General features: G+C 36.3%; 1 protein-coding gene across 1 annotated transcript in view; it reads left to right on the top strand.

Annotated features, from left to right (window-relative positions):
• Positions 1-17,312, top strand: part of EDIL3 (EGF-like repeats and discoidin I-like domains 3) — a 187,898-nt gene that overhangs the window by 48,101 nt on the left and 122,485 nt on the right. Inside the window, exon 4 of the mRNA XM_014960493.1 lies at positions 13,991-14,119. Within this exon, the coding sequence (XP_014815979.1) occupies positions 13,991-14,119 (129 nt within the window). The remainder of the gene's footprint in view (positions 1-13,990; positions 14,120-17,312) is intronic.

Here is a 17,312-nt window from a genome sequence, read left to right as displayed (position 1 = left end):
GAGGTTTTTAAGACCTCATCTTTTGTAAAGCTGTTGATTTTTTAAGTTTGTCACTTGTTTTTCTTCATATTCATTTGTGGTATTTCCTTCCAGGATATACATTTAACACACAATGCTCTGTGTCGCAAAGATTTTGTTTCTAAATAGATACATAACTCTCATTTAGTATAAAGCAAGCAGATGAAGAAAAGTCTGATTCTTGGTAATCTGTGCTGACTCTTAGTAATCTTGCACAGTTAAAAAAAGCATTAATTCTTCCAACCAGAATCCTCATCCGACCTTTCCAGGTATTATATCCTATTATGTAAGGGTGTTAAAGAACTTATAGATGTACCAGATGTAAAGAACTTAAGATGTACTTAATCAGGTTGAATAGCTGTTAAAGCAAGTGAGGAGGACATGCCAAGGAAAGCTCTCTGGCACATGGCAAAGTAGCAGAGAGTGTGGCTGAACAGAGAGAATATAGTACTTCTGTTAAATTCATGGTCCTTTGCAATTGAATTATAATCAATGAAAGCTGTGACATTTGGGATCATTTTCTGATGTAGGTACATAGGTTGCAGGAAGGCTATAACAAGGAAAGGTTTATGGAGGTAGTGTATTTTGGTGAACCAGCTGATAGGTGAAATGGACAGGCCTTCAGACACGTCAGTTTTTTCTTCATGTCTGAAACAGCAGCAGTTTATCAATTGCGATCCTGGATATGCATAAAACCATTACATTGCTGTGGATTTGTAGTGCATCAAAGTCCAGGAAGCATTAAATCTGACAGATAATGGAATTTCTGCAAATGGGATTAAGTGCCCTGGAGAACAAAGAGCAGAATTTGCTATAGAGCTGAGGTGTGTTATTTTCTTCCATATGGTCTTTCTTGTTGTGAACCTGTCTATCATCAGCTACTGATCTGATGCCTAACTCCTATCCAAATGAGTTTCTTCATGCATTGTACTGTGTGTACTGTAGCCTACTGCTAATACCCTCAAAACCCCTACCAAGTAAAAGAGCCCTGCTATCTTGACCCGGGCTTCAGGAAATACTATTTTTCAGTAAGGAATCAGCTAGCTGGACTGTCTGAGTAGATGAATTACTGAGGTGTTGAGACCTTTAAGAATCTCCTAGCTTGAACTGGAAAAAAAATGTTGAAGGAAGATTTGGTATTTTTATGGTTACCTGCCATTAACACTGACCAAGAATAAACAAACTTCTCTTTGAAATGTATCATTGATGCAGCATTACAGGTGAAATCATAAAAGAGAACAAAAATTGCTTTGGGGGTATGGGAATAGCAAGCAAAAGCTTAAATGAGTTCACTCAGACAGAGATGTGGGCATTTCTGCATGTATGCAGCAATTTCTTAGACCATTTCTTGCAATAACAATTATATGTCACTTCATTCACATCTACTAATTCTCATCGTTAATTTTCATTGTTAATTCTCATATTCCATATGCTAATGACCATTTGCCAGTCAAGACCTTTATTTTTTCTTTTGTCTTAGAAATTTAATAGATTTTTTTTTATTGTATATTATTTTGAAGCCCGTACTACTGCAATTAAAATGCTTTTCAATTTTCTGACTGCAAGTCTTTTAGATAATCAGTGTTTTACCTCAGAGCATGAATGTCCATTATTAGACTTAAAGAAAGCATGACATAGCATTCAGCTATCTTTTGCTGTATTGTGTCATCTTATCTACAAAATTGTAGTGTTTCAAAATATTTTGAAAACAATATTTTTTTTCTTTTTCTGCACTTATATAAAACTGTTGACTTCAGCAGTACTCCTTAGGAGTAAATACTATGTGACCTCAAAAGTGTGGCAAAAATATTTACATAAGATCCACAGTACTGTAAAGAAATAAACTGTCAAATGAAAATTATCATTATCAGTAGAGACAAGTGAAAGAGCCTAAGTTTTCACAGTCCAATCCAGAAGTGTACATTCATTGCATATTCAAGACACAGTTTCCACTGTCTGCTATGGAGTTTGTGGTTGTATGACAGCTGTTTTGATGAAAATAACAATTATGAAAATGTAACATGCTCCCAAGAATGTCTAGCTATTACTAAAACATGTTAAATGAATTGTACATTTATTTACTTTAGAAGTTATTTGAATTGTGTCAAATAAGTTGAGAAAAGAGTTAGAATTCATGAAATTTTTTTGAAAAAGTTAACTACAGTGAAGAAGCGATAGCCCAAGAACAAAAAAATGCTGGATATGGATTTATATATTCAATTTGCCTACAGTATTGTATTTTAACATTTACTTGCAAAGCATGAATTAACACTCCACAGCAATATTACAAATTTTGGTGCAGTTATTCATGAATTTCATTAGTTTCAAGCTTTCTACAGTACTTCGTCTTGTTAAAACTGCAGAACAGTATTTATTTATTAATATACACTAAGGGACAGAGTGACAATGTTTCAATATCTGGTTCTTAATCTTTCCATATCAACCTGGAATTTCTCAGTTTTCTTTCTTTAATCCAGCCTTCTAGAAGAGAAAAGCATTCTAAAAATTTTCTCTGCAAATCAGTAATACTGAGCGTTTTTTGAAACAAAATGCAAATCAATGTTCCTGTCAAGTCAGTGTTCTGCTTTAGCCTCCCTTGTGCAGTGGCAGGGGCAGAAGGTATAATGTAGTGTATTTGTCATCAAGTCATGTTTCTATCTAAATGTTGGGTAGCAGAATACAGGCAATGTGTTGCACCCCTTAAGAAATTCCAAATGAAGAATTTGCTTCAAACTGTTTAAGTCATGTGGCTACCAATATCCTCACTGAAAGTACACATTACATTAGTAAAGAAGTGGTTTCATTTTCATGACGTATATTGGCCTTATACCCTCTCATTCAGAACCCACCTGCAGCATCCATGCTTTCCAACCAGATGACCTTCTCTGTGCCTGACTCCATTCCAACAACAGATAAGAAATATTATGGATTCCCTTTCAGGATCCATACCCAGCTACTGACTAGACTAGATGGGGAAGGGATTATTAACATACGCTCAGGTCATCTATATTGAGGTGAGAGAGAGGAGGTGAATTATGTCTTGTTCATGCCCTCATCATTTGACATCACTCAGATGAATATGGCACCATTGTGCCTGTGCACGGACCTTGTGGATCTTGCAAACCAGTGGAAAGCTGAGTGTGCCTGATGAGCTACCCATGCCACAGCTGAGGGTGGACACCAGAAAAGGATGTGTGGCTCCAGAGGAAGTCTGCCATACCATTCCCAAAGGAATATATTTGTGGCCTCAGGAGTCCTGCAGCTTATGCCCCAGCCCCTGCACAAGGCTCCAGTGAAGGCAAAATTTACCTGTGTAGAGAACTTTTAACAGAGCCGCAGTAATGACACCTGCATCCTGTGCCATAACACAAAAAGGAATTTTAAGTTGAAGTATTTTTTATCAGAAAAGACTGATCTCCAGTATTGCTGTGAAGGAATTATTACCATTATCCACCAAAATACGTCAGTATTTTAATCCCTGTACTAACTGCATTTGAATGACACTCATCAAAAGCAATTAATTTGTATTTCGGCTGTGGATGTAGCTGGTGGAACGGAAGTAGACATCCAGTGATTCTAGTGTGTAATTTGAAAACTGAAGGCATATAACTGCAAATATGGGTTGTGATTTTAAATTGGGATGGTTATGCAGTGTGTGGTTTTCTGAGTTAGCAGGAGACCAATATGGAGCAGGAATGGGGTATGAGGAGAAAAGAAACGACGATCTAGTTAAGAACGGAGTAAGAGTTGGGGAATTGTGACAGGATCTGATATTCAAAAGGATTTATGGTAGGGTACATGAAATTGGAAGGGTTTGATGACAGCTGGAAAAAAAATGCAGAGAGGAAAGGATATATTTCCTCTGTCCTACATCCTAGGGGAAATAAATGACTGAAGTGTAAGTCTTGTCTATTTCCCTTGGTTTCCACTGTGGACAACTTTATGCTTTTTTGGACTATATATATTTCACATTTAGAAATTCTCTTTCATCACTTTTTAATAATATTTCATGTCCTAAGGATAACCACCCTCTGAGATTCTCTTCTGCTCTTTCTATGTCATTAATGCGACACTAGTAATTAGGACCCAACTCATACAAATATGAATAGCATGTTTAGACTGTTGCCTTTTTAGCTCCCACTGGAATTCTCAGCAAGAGGACTAACTGGGTTTTAATCTATTTGCTGTTATAATTAAGGTGCACATAATCTTTTCAGGTTTTTTCCATTTTCCAGTTACTAGTGAAACATGGCGAAAAAAGGATGAGAGGTCCTGGTCACTGGCAGTTTAAAGTGCAGTGAAACAATGCAAACTGACATCTTTGTATATGATGACAAGAATTACAATGATAAAAATAACTTTGTTGCACAGAAATCCCAGCTGGCAGTGAGGTCCAGTGTTAGGTACCAAAATATGTGTAGTTTCCTTATTGCTGGGTATATTTTACTTAGCAACAGACCAATGCAGTAAATACAGAGATGGGTTTCTTTCAACTATATAGATAATGGATCTTGAGAGTTTTTATTAATAAAGGACCTGTAGACATTAGTTTTGTCAGAACTGCATTTTTGAAGTGAATCCTTTGGACATCCGAATATATCATAATTCTCTCAATATTTTAACAGGCAAAATTCTTCAAGTTTTGCAGTCCTTAAGCAAAATTTTTACAAGATACAAGATTCTCTGTGTTTGCAGAGCTTTTTCTGTTTAATGTGAACCAGAATCAACCGAAAAATAGATTTGGAAAATATTTCTAATTTTTTTTGAAAACCAATCTGGTTTGAACGATGATACAAAGTAAGTCACAAAAAATGGTGCAGCAACCAAGCCCCCACACTTGGGTCAGTAAAAGTGGGAGAATCACAGACTCACAGAATGATATGTGGTTGGAAGGGACCTCTGGAGATCATCTAGTCCAACCCCACTGCCAAAGTGGCTCCACCCAGAGCAGGTTGCACGGGAATGTGTCCAGGTGGGTTTGAATGTCTCCAGAGAAGGAGACTCCACCACCTCTCTGGGCAGCCTCTTCCAGGGTCCTGCCACTCTCAGAGTGAAGTCAGTGACAGAAACAGTATAATCTAGGAAAAAACATAATGATGTTTCTGCCTGAGTATAAAGTTAGATGACGAGAAGTAAAAGGCCCTGAGCCTGGATTTTCAGTAAACAAAGCAGGTATTCTTTGGGAAGATAAAATCCTCCTGTGAAAGGTCATGCAGAAATGCAGAATAAGTCTCACATTAATTTGCTACAGTAGGTTTATGAGGTAACAGGTGGGAGAAGAATACTGTGGACTTTATTCAGAAACACTAAGTAGGTGACAAAGGTATAAAGAGCTGAAAAACCAGCATTGAAACCGGGGAAAGTTCTCAAGCTTGCAAGCTGAGCGGTATGAAGAGAAATAATGGGAGAGAACCTGGGGAAAATGTCTTGTAGTGCCCTGAACAGTTTCTCCAGGTTTGGAGCATTTTTAGGACTCGGTCTCTGTAGTATCACTACATTGTTTACTACACTGACCACACCTCAAATTTGGGTATAATCTGTCTTTCTTAGTTGATGGAAGGGTGAGGTGAGAAGCTTAAGGTTATCTATTGAGGAAAGTCACCGCATAGCCATCAAGTTTACATAGCATCTTGTCAGAAAATGTTTTATTTTTTTAGTTAAAAAAGGGTTGGGAGATGGCTGGACAACCAGTTCAAAATTCTTCTCTATAACAGAAATCCACAGAATAGAATTAGAGGGAAATGTGCAGAAATGACCTAAAGCATTTTGGACTCAAGGGAGGAAAACCTTAGCTTTTCCTGCATCCAGATGGAGACACCTTGTTCATTATAATCAGTACGCTCCATTTGCTGCATTAAAAACAAGATAAATATTTAATCACAGTGCAATTAAGTCTGGATCAGTGCCATTAGTTTATAATGAAAATATAGTTAGATAGAATCTAAGACAGTACTAATTCACTTATGAGCCAAGCTGAACAGATTTTTTTTTTTAAAAAAGCTGATATTTTGAGAATATTAATGAGATGAAGGTGTGTGTAATTGCTAATTATTTTTACTACTTTCATGCATTAACTGGAATAACATATAGCAATCAGTTAAGATTTTCAATATTCTACATAAACTGTGAATGATTTTCTGCAATGCCAATTCTTTTCAGGTTAAAATAACCAAACAACTAGCAAGCTGTAGGTATAATAAATATTTGTTGATACAAAGTTCATTTGTATCCTGACAGCAAAATAGAATAAACAATGGCAAATGTCAAGAGGAAATCGTATGAAATATATTGATCTGTAAGAGCTATTGTGGTTTGTTGTTTGTGGGGTTTTTCTCTCCTTGTTTTAAAATATTCAACTATGCTGGGCAATCAAGAATTTCTTATTATACTTCCAAAGACTTGAAGAATGAGGTAGTTCGAAATATATCAAGTTTCATTTCCACAGGTTTTACTTAAACTGAGAGACTCCTTTATTTTCTTTGAGCAATGTCATGATGCACCAGTATAACGGGAATAAAAGTTTAGCTGTTTATGTAATTTTTGAACCAAGAGTGACTTTTTAAGGGCAAAAAGTAATATCTATGAGTAAGAAAGAGCAAATACTGCACTACAGTGTATTTGTTGATTACTGAAGATGCTTCATACTTAAGGCAGAAAGAGCATGTTGACTAGAAGAAACCATTTCCATCACTACAGTCCCTTCTGGCATAAGGTCAATAGCAGATCTTCTGGGAATGCTGTCTTCAACTGTCCTCAAAATTGTGTAAAGCATCAGGAGCTGGGATGTAGGTGTAGTTTCAAATGGTGAACAAACGTGCTGTTCTTTGGGCCCAGCTACCTCAAGAGTTTTCTTCTGAAAGCAAAATAAATAAGTAAAAAATACTTGAGCAGAAGATTAGTCTTAACCACAAAGGTGGTCCAAAGGCTCAAAGTATGTGTACTACTGAGATCTAACTCCCTACGCTGCATTACTGAAATGGATATGTCATACCTGGGTGCTTGAACCTCTGGATAGGCTAAGACATAAATATGTATTTTGGTAGGATTTAATGATTTCCCAAACTCAGCAGATGCAGGATCTTTTCTGTCAAGTTGTTAAAATGGTCTCTGAAGTACCATGGCTCCCACATAAACACTCAGCAGGGTGCATCTAGAACCAGCCTCAGTGTCAGGCAAGACTTGCACAATCCTATTAAATTAATAGGCAAAGTAGTAAATATGAGGAAAATCAGAGACCCTCAGAGGCCTTTGTTAGATTCCTGTCCTTTTTGTGTAATAGAGCAGTTTTCAGTCAGAATCTGCAGGGACATTCCTACTGGATTTAAATGGTCATTTGACTGTCTCTGGGGAAGATGGTCTCTCTTGAATAGGATCATGTTATATTTTGGATTTGTGTCTGCCGAACTTTGAAATCTCTAAGATCACATTTGAAGGGGCACATCTTTCAAAAATCTTCATAATTGCGTTTTAAAAAGGATGATGAGGAAAGAAAAGGTCCGTTATACTTCTGAAAGAGAAGTGGTCTTTCCATTGTGCATATATAGATGGTATAAACATATTTTTAACTGTATGGAGAAAACGTTAGAAAACAACGTAAAATATAAAGATTCAGAGGTTAAGCTCATCCCAAATATTTCAAGGTATCTAATTCAGATTTCTAATTATTCCCACTGCAGGGTTCTTCAGTTTTCTTCTCAGGTTGCTGGAACTGATGAGTAGCAGGGAGAGGGTGTTGGGTTATCTGGACACTGAGCCTAATTCAGTGTGATAATCCCCAGCTTCTTCATCATGGGAAGCTTGTGCCATTCTGCTAGCTCCAGCAGCAAGGAGATTAATTCTTCTCTTGCCATAAAGATGAAAGAGGTCATATGTTCCACCGGCTTTTTTCACATACTAGTTTCAAAATATGTGAGTTCTTGCTAAGTGAGCTCTGTCATAGCTTACTTTGAAGACTTCGCTTTGGCAGAGGAAGCACCTAAAGTCTTATGTATTGTCAGAACTACTACTCTTACTACTGCTTCAAACTACTGATGTTAAAAATACATAAGAAATCTCTGATGAAGATTTCAACTTACCAGAGAAGAAAAAAAACCACCTGTTTAGCTGACATTCATGTAGAGCCAAGAGCGATGTAAGAAAAGCTAGGAGTGTGAAGGCAAGCAGCTAGAGAGTGTTTTTCTTTTACAATGGAATGGGAAATTATTTGATACTTTTTATTAGTTTGATGATAACTCCAATATTTGTTTTGATGGGGTTTGGAGCTTAGTATATCATCAGAGTAACATCTATTAGTCTTATTTCAGTAATATTCCACAAAATAATTGAAGCAATTAGCTTTATAGCTAACAGTATCTTCATCTTGATGTATATCAAGGTCAATGTCTGATCTAGTAGTTTTTTTTCATTGAAGTTACATTATTTCTATAAGAAGAGAAGATGGATAGATAGATAGTACCAAAAGTATTAACATTTGTATTGCACTGCCTTTAATTTTACTTTTTAAAAACATGATTATTTGGAGTGTGCCACTCCAATATATTGGAGTATTTATTATTTTTTTTCTCTTTACATTTTTCATATTCTGCATTTAATCTTATCTTAGTAAGAAATTACTTTTTGCTCATCTTTCTATTCTAGCACAGCAGCAAACACACTTTTTGAGTATGAGGAATCAGACTTTGAGGAAAATGTGACTGATACAGAGCTCTTGCTTAACTACATCACCTGTAACCACAGGGTATTTTTTAATGTCCCTCCCACCAAAGCAGAAGCAGATTTTATATTTCGCCAAAAATGCTTAAGCTGTTTGTTGGAAGCATAAGAAATGGCTTATGCCATAATAACTGTCACTGAATTAAGAAGCAGTAAGGGAAAGGGTTTTTCTTCCTGTTAAGGATGCTATTTCAACTACTTTCTGATTTCTTGGATTTTGCTTAGCTAATGCTACACAACTCCATTGTTGGCCATTGTATTTCAAATTTGGCCTTTGTCACATTTTGAAGTCATAGGTAAAGATTCATCAGAAAAATATGTGGCAAAGCATCTGTAGACTTCTTGATAACGTACCTCAGTGCATTGTACAAAATCTTGCATGTGTTTATTGTGTCACTGACCATCTGCACAGCCTGCCCTTTCAGACATTTTCTCTGTCTCTCCCTGATGAAGTTTGGACTCCAGACAAGGTCTTGTATGGATTTTTCTGTCCTCAGTTGGGTGAGGAGTGGGAAGGCTGCAGTCCTTCATCAGCAACACCTCGGAAACATAATATTTATTTTTTTTACTTAAATTCTAATGCATCCTGGACACTTAGAGGAGACAGTAATTAGTGTCATACTTCACACATACAGATACAAGCCTAAACAGATGAAAAGCCTTGACAGAGACTAGAGTTAGCCCAGAGTAACTCTATCACCCCCTTCTCAGGAAGGGCATTGTGTGGGCATCAGGTCCTCGGCATCAGTTCCTCAGCATCAGCCCTCTTGCTCTTCAGATCCCTTCCCAATTACTTCTTGCTCATGTAGATACAGACAGTCTGCAGTGAAACTAAATAATTGATATTTTAAAAAATACATTTACTCTAAACTGTCAGGGAAAAATGTTGAAAGGTCTGAGGACACTTCTACTAGTTAAAAAGAGTTTGAATATCCTACAATGCAAAAATAAGTAAGAGTTTTCCTAAATAGGTTAATTCATTTTTTATATATATTATCAGTATCAAATATCACAGTCTTATTGGTGAAACGATGCTTTCCTTGCTTTCCTGACTTTTCTTGCTATAGACAAACTAATAATTTCTCTCAAGTATATAATTACTGCTTCAATATTGCATTATACATGATTTTATTTTTATGAAGTTTTAGTTGACTGTACTTGTCAAAGAAGAAAACAGATAACACGGTTCTGCCTTCAGCTCCTTTGCAGCTCTACTGAGGATGCATTTGTTTGATTCATCCATCTATAAAATCTCAGATTTCACTAAGAGCATCTAAAAAATTTAAAACCTGCTGTGCTTTCAGTTAACTTGCAATATTTTTTCAAAAACAGCATGGGATTTCAATTGAATAACAGGATGATGTATTTTGAACTATACTTATTATGTTGGCTAATACCCCTGGAACTGCAAAAAGAAGGACTCAAAAGAGCAGCAAAGTGAATAGATCTATTACTTTTAGTGCACAATTAATCTTGTTGACATTATTTTATATGAACATGGATAAAAATGCCCAGAAAGCATACCATTGAATTCCACTGCTCATTAATATTGATCAAATGTTGTTGTTCTCTTTGTGTTGGAAGCCACTTAAAGATTACCTGCAAAAGTATTACAGCGTTATTGATCTAAAAAAACCAAATCCCTGCAGTCCACTGCTTTTTGAAAATCAGTTGACAAGTTTGAGGTTTTATTTTTTTGGTAAAGAAGAATGTTTTTGAACTTGTTGCTATAGATCTGAGTAACCAAGAATATTAATCAGATTGTCAGGGCATTAATTATCCAGCACTCAATGCAATGTTATTTAAAAGCCTATAAGTACCTATGGAAGTTAGTTGGGACCTTTCATCATAGAATCATAGAATGGTTTCAGTTAGAAAGGACCTTCAAGACCTTCGAGTTCCTATCCCCTGTCACGGGCAGGGACACCTCTCACCAGACCAGGTTGCTCAAAGCCCCATTCATCCTGGTCTTGAACACCTCGCTCGACTTGCTGACCATGCTGCTTTTGATACAGCCCAGGATGTGGTTGGCTTCCTGGGCTGTAAGCACACTGCCAGCTCATGTTGAGCTTCTCTTCAACTAACATCCCCAAATCCTTCTTTTCAGGACTGCTCTCAATCTATTTTCTGCCCAGCCTGTATTTGTGCCTAAGATTGCTGTGACCCAGATGCAGGACTATGCACTTGGTCTGGTTGAACTTCATGAAGTCCACCTCTCAAGCCTGTCCAGGTCCCTCTGGATGGCATCCCTTCCTTCCAGCATGTCGAGTGCACCACAGATCTTGGTGTCATTGACAAACTCGCTGAGGGTGCACTCTGTCCCACTGTCCATGTTACCAACAAAGACGTTAAACAACACTGGTCCCAGTACTGACCCCTGAGGAACACCACTCTTCACTGGTCACCACTTGGATATGGAGTCATTTACTGCAACCCTTTCAGTGCTGCCAGACAGCCAGTTCCTGATCCACTGAGTGGATCCATCAAATCAATGTCTTTCAATTTAGAGACCAGAATGTCATGCGGGACAGTGTCAAATGTTTTGCACAAGTCCAGGTAGAATCTTCGTCTGGCAGAAGTGCCTAAATCTTACATACTATTTTTGATGCTTAAATGGAGTGATAGTAGGATTAAGGCCCAGAATCTTCAAGACAGTTAAACCTGCATAATTTGCATAAGGGGTCCTGTAGAGTCAGTAAAAAAAAAAAGAATCATATGCTTGAAGTTTCATACAATTTAAATATCCTGAAGGTGTATGAACTCAGAGTATAGTCCTCTGGAGAATTAGGAGAAACAAGGTATGGTGATACAGGCTTTTAAAGTCTCCATCATTCATTCTTTTAGAATGCAGATGAGTCTAACCCATGTCGTTTTTAGGAAATGAATGCTAACTAGTGAAAATTGGATGATTGTTGTTTACTAGTTTCAGTGCATTTAATTAGGATGTTTCATTGCTCTCAAAATCATTTTTGAACAACCAATTTCTATTAACAAAAAAAAAAAACCCAAAGCAAAATTACTCATCATTTAAATTGAGAATACTGCTATTATATGTCTATGACCAAATAACAGCTATAATCAGGCAAAATAAAAAGTGTACATATTGATGGTGTGGGGTTTTTTTTTCAGTAGGAAGGCATTGTGGAAGACTAAGATTAGTTAGAAATACTAGCATGCACAGTATATTTATTACTGTGCACCTCAAATGACCTTTTAAGCCTTTGTACTGATCTGAAAAATGCAAAATCTAAAGAAAATCAATGAAAGTATGCTGAACATGTGCTTAACAAGCCATATGGAGAAAGCAGCAAGCAAAATGAGAAAGCAATTATTAAAAGATTTGTTGTTCTTGTAAGATTAGAGTTCCGCTTGCATAGAAATAATTAACATATGAGGCTACTTGCAGGTACACCCCTAACTGCAGAACTATGATAGACACTTAAAAAAAATGCATAGCTCATATTCATTGGGACACCAAAAGTGCAAATTTTTAAGCAGCTTTCCTCCCAAAATATTACAGAGGAGAAATGTCATGAAGAGAAGCTGTGATACTTGAAAGCCATGAGTCTTTTTTGACTTGTTAAAGGAGTGATATATGTTGCCTGGAATTAAGAATGTAGTGTACCATTACATTTAAATTGTAATGCAGAATGTGGACGGGAAAAAGCCAAAAGGTAATAGTCAGTCACTTCTGTTTCATTTTCATTATTTTTGCCTTTTTTTTTTTTTACTACTGATTTAGAATAAGCTACTATATGAATACTATATATGAATGAATACTATATATTCATGTCTTTTATTTATTGAGTTCAGTGAGATATATCTCATGCTTAATGATGCACACAAGCATAACTTCTGCAGGATTGTGTCCTGGAATAGGCCAATGATGTAAGTTGCAATAGAAATGTGTACATGGACAGTTTCTCAAATTGCTATAACCACCCTGGCATTTATAACTGGGGAATGAGTTCTGATATCCTTGTCATTCCGTTAATTTTTATCTTTTGCAAATTAATATTTTCTTAGAGTGCAGTTTTCATTAATGTGACATTCTGAATGAATGCAGTGGTTGTAAACATCTGTCAAACGTTGGGTTTGTAATTGAAAACATAAACTTATAGGAAGACCCTCAGAAACATTAAATTTATAGCTCTTTTAAGTTTAAATCATTCAATTCCCAGTGCTGATTATCAGTAAATTATGCTGTGGAAAGGAGTTTTCTGGGTTTGGTGGTGGTTTTTTTGTTTTGGTTTGGTTTGGTTTTTTTTGTTTCAAATGCAATTTTATGTGGGTGAATAATTATGACATTGCATTCCAGTAAAGGAAGATTAACACCTTTCTGAGTACATAGCAAAGATTGCAAATAATATACTTTATACTAAATTCACTAACCATTTCACAGACAAACTTGCACATAAGGTTTTCCAATCAATGATTACCAGTTCTTTAAAGTAAGATTGGCAAAAAAAAAAGTCACCAAAATGCTAAAGTGTTTTCTTCTGGTAGGAGGCAGGTTACAGGTAATATTACTAAGGTAATATGATGTAAAAGGCTTCTAACACGTGCTGTTAAATGAATAAACTTTAGACCTCCGTACCTGCTATTTAAAGGTATGTATAGTCATTGGAAATCTAACAAATTAGATTTCACTACTGAAATTTTAGGCATCCTAGCAAGTGGAGGGAAAAAAAGAGACAATTTAGTCAGAAGACCTTTTTGAAATCAGGTTGAAGTGGATACCCTGAAAAGCCACTCAGTAAGAAAGGAATAGTTGGTTTAGTAGCTGCTAACTGCTGGCCCAGATAGGCACATATTCAGAAAGTCCCCCAAAGCCATAGCAAAGATCTCCTCAAACTACTAACTTGACATGTAGTGATTATTCAGGGATATTGTACATGTCACTCTGTACATGATAGGCACTTTTGATTAACACATATTTCCTCAGTGGTATAAAAGTTAGAATGTCTGTTATCTTTAATAGGAGAACAAGATTTAGCTTCTCTGTCTCCTGTCTTCTCTTACATTAAAAAATAATGTTGTGATTAATGAGTAGTGACATGCTTCATATTTTTTCTTGTTCATAAAAATCTGTGCTGGCAAGTTATCTGAACTAAGTGAAGGGTATATTTTAGTGGTTTAGTGGAATATTAAGGTCTACATAAGAGATTTTATTTCTTTAATGAATTCATATAAATGTAAGAAATTATTATGGTTGTTATTATGTATGTTTACACATTTTTCCCTTTTTCCCCTCTCTCAGGACCCTGCCTTCCTAACCCGTGTCATAATGGTGGGATATGTGAAATCAGTGAAGCGTACCGAGGCGACACATTCATAGGATATGTTTGCAAATGTCCAGAGGGATTTAATGGGATTCACTGCCAGCACAGTAAGTTCCATATGGTAACTTTTATTGTGTTTATAGATAGGAGCTGTTTTATTGCTTGTAATGTTGAGGATTAATATCAGATTTGCTTTCCTGAAGTATATCAGTGTTTGGCCTTTATATTATGAGCAAGCTAAAACTAGTGAATACTACTACTATGTTCAGAAAATGACCTTATTTCCAACTTAGTGGACACAACAGTACATAATTTGCTATGCATACTCTAGAGCAGGGTAAGAAAAGGTAACCACATCTAGCATGGATTAAATGGAAATTGTTGGAAGCTTGCAATTGTTTGTGGGTTTCTTTTGATTAAAGCTAGACGAAAGTGGAAAGAATAACAGAAAAGAAATTTGTGTATAAATAAGTCTTCTAGATCTTTCTTTACCTAAGCATTTATAAATTACAAATAAATGTTTTGAATCACAATACTTAAAATCAAGAGTAGAAGTTCCAGACTTAAATCAGATGGACATTTATTCCTGCCTAAAATATAGGATCTTTTGATAGTCATTATCATTTTTCTGAAGATTTTTTCCTGGTTTCGGGTCAGACTGGAAACAGCAGGTCAGTATCCTAGTGTAGTTGCAGAAATGACAAATAGTCATGTGGGGAAAAAAATCTTGAGATTTCGATAATATTTCATGGGGTGGATTAATAGTAAGATCCACACTTCACCAACAAAAATTTTAATCAGTAAATAGACATTGCATTTTTGTGCTTATACTGAAAGTTATAGGTCATTTTTCTCCACTTAATGGAATCAGAAGTTCTGTGTGATCAAAATGAAATAGTGAGAACTATGCACATATATTTGCAGGTGACTGACTAGATCCTGTTCTAACCTATCAATGCAATCTGCATTATCTGTTTATCACTTAAGTAGAAGCTGGGATTTTGTCATATGCAAAAGTCGTTTAGAACAAGTGCTTGCCTAAGGAGAAACTTGTGTGCCAAATTCGTGTTTTATTTTGTGCAATAAAGCACGGCATGGTTCTTAAAATGTCATGTTATTGATGCATTTGGAAACCAACTGTTACTCAGTTAGAAGGTTAAAAACTCAAACAAACAGTCAAGAATCCACTTGCATTTTTACATGGAAGATAAATCCACTCATTTAAATCAGAGTGAATGAGCACTGAATCCAGTCTACCTTATTTAAGTGCTCCATTTAGATACTTATCTATAATTTGAAGTGTCAGAAACCAATACAGTCCAGCTCAAATAACTAGTTATGTTCATTATGTCCTTTATATACTCAATGGGAGTGTCTCCAAAGACCTGAATATGGATATTCAATTTCATTAACTTTGGCCACACTCTCTCTCAGTTAATTACGTAGGTAACATAGGCAGTCCCACTAACATAATCTAGTTAAATTATGTGTCTACCTTCTCCACTAGGAACACAGAAATGCTGGATATTATCCACTCCTTTGGGATCTGTTCTGTCTAGTCCCCTGGGTTCATTCAGGGGATGACCATCTAGTGGAGCCGACTGCCAGCAACAGTCATACTTCCTTTTGTTTTAATGGTCATATCATTAGAGCACTCAGTCAAGAATTCATACTGTAATCATGATGGCAAGGCATAATCTTTGCCAACTTTTAAAACATGTAACGAAGAGTTCAAAAGTCTTGAGACTGGGAAAGCAGGCAAGATTATGTCTAGCTATAACCCAAAATTAACTGTAGCTTAAAAATTGTACCTCAGACAAATTGTCACTGCAGTACGTTGTTGTTCCCAACCCCCTTCCTTGTACTTGCATGCATTTTACATGAGTCTGCCAGCCAATAAGTGAAGCAAAAGTCATTGAGAGTGAAAAGACAGGAAGACCTTTATCCCTGTGACTGCTGTGGTGAGGGTACAGGCAGACACACTTTTGTGCGCCATTGGTGCGCAGTCATACAGAAGAGCTCATATGAAAACATCATCATGTGGCCTAACATTCTTAGGCACGCTTCATCATGGGACCAGTCACATAATCAACATAATCCTTCCATTATCTGTCAGAGACGTGACCTTTGTTAAGGATGCAGCGAAGTGAGTAACACCACAAATTTTCATCAAGCAAATTGCATGCTTAATAATGCTGTCTGCAAAATTGCATCTCTTATTACCTAATTAATGGAAGAAAAGCATGCAGCAGTGCATTATGGAGTGATATTATGTCCCCAGTATCATTTAAAAAATATTCAGGTATTTAACATTTAGCTAATGAACATGATAATCAGCAAAGTGTGCTTTGCTTCAGAATAAAATAGACCTCTCATATGGGTCATTCAGACTCTCTGTGGGGAGACTGGAACCCAGGAAGGCAGCTAAAGTGATGTGAGATAAGACAAGTTTATGTGAACAGTTACTCTTTGGGGGACAATGAAATTCAGTCACTTTCAGATAGTCTGATTTAAGGTGTGGTAATAAATCCTATGCAATACACAGGTGTTCAGAGAGTCTCTAAGAATGCGTGCTATGAGAAGCAGCAGAGGAGGTCTCTGCAATCAGGAGGAAGTATGGTACTTCCAGTGGTGGACTTAATATAACTCTTTCATATCATATCCCTTTAGCTCATTTCACAAAGCTCCTTTGATACAAATTCCTCTGCTTCATAAAGTTGAGCACTTCAATTCTGAACTCACTGTAAATCAAGCAAGAAGTCTGTCAAAGTAGTTCCATTGTAAAAAATCGTAAATTAAAATGACCTCATTGCAAGACACGTACCTTCATCTAAACTGTTAAGATTTCAAAAAATCACATTATATTTCTCTTGTACAGGGTATTTTATCCTGGATTTCTTTCATGTCTAATATTCTGTTGCTAAATCAATTAAGCTAGGTGATTGATTTTGCAGTCGAAATACATTCCCCAAGCTGGTATTCTGTCATTCACATCAACAAATATCCTGTCAATATTTCTGAGATTCCTTGACCTTTTACCCATGTAAATAATTGATATGTAAATTATAAAAGAGATCATTAGCTATTGCTCTGATTGTATATTCTAGATTTATTGCAAAACTGATATTAATTGACAATGATTGTCTGAAAAGATTCTGATTCTCCAGTGACAAAAAAGGAAGGAAAGTTTCCCATTTCAGTGCTCGTAAACAAACCAATGTTTGGCTAGGAAAGTCTACCTTGGAGAGAAAACCTGGGTAGATTTTTGTGGTGACACCCAACAACAACAACTCTTTTAAA

The sequence above is a fragment of the Calidris pugnax genome, unplaced genomic scaffold (genome assembly GCF_001431845.1).
Source record: "Calidris pugnax isolate Ruff unplaced genomic scaffold, ASM143184v1 scaffold326, whole genome shotgun sequence".
Taxonomy (NCBI): domain Eukaryota; kingdom Metazoa; phylum Chordata; class Aves; order Charadriiformes; family Scolopacidae; genus Calidris; species Calidris pugnax.
Note: the sequence above shows the minus strand (reverse complement) of the source record. Positions and strands in the feature narration are given on the sequence as shown.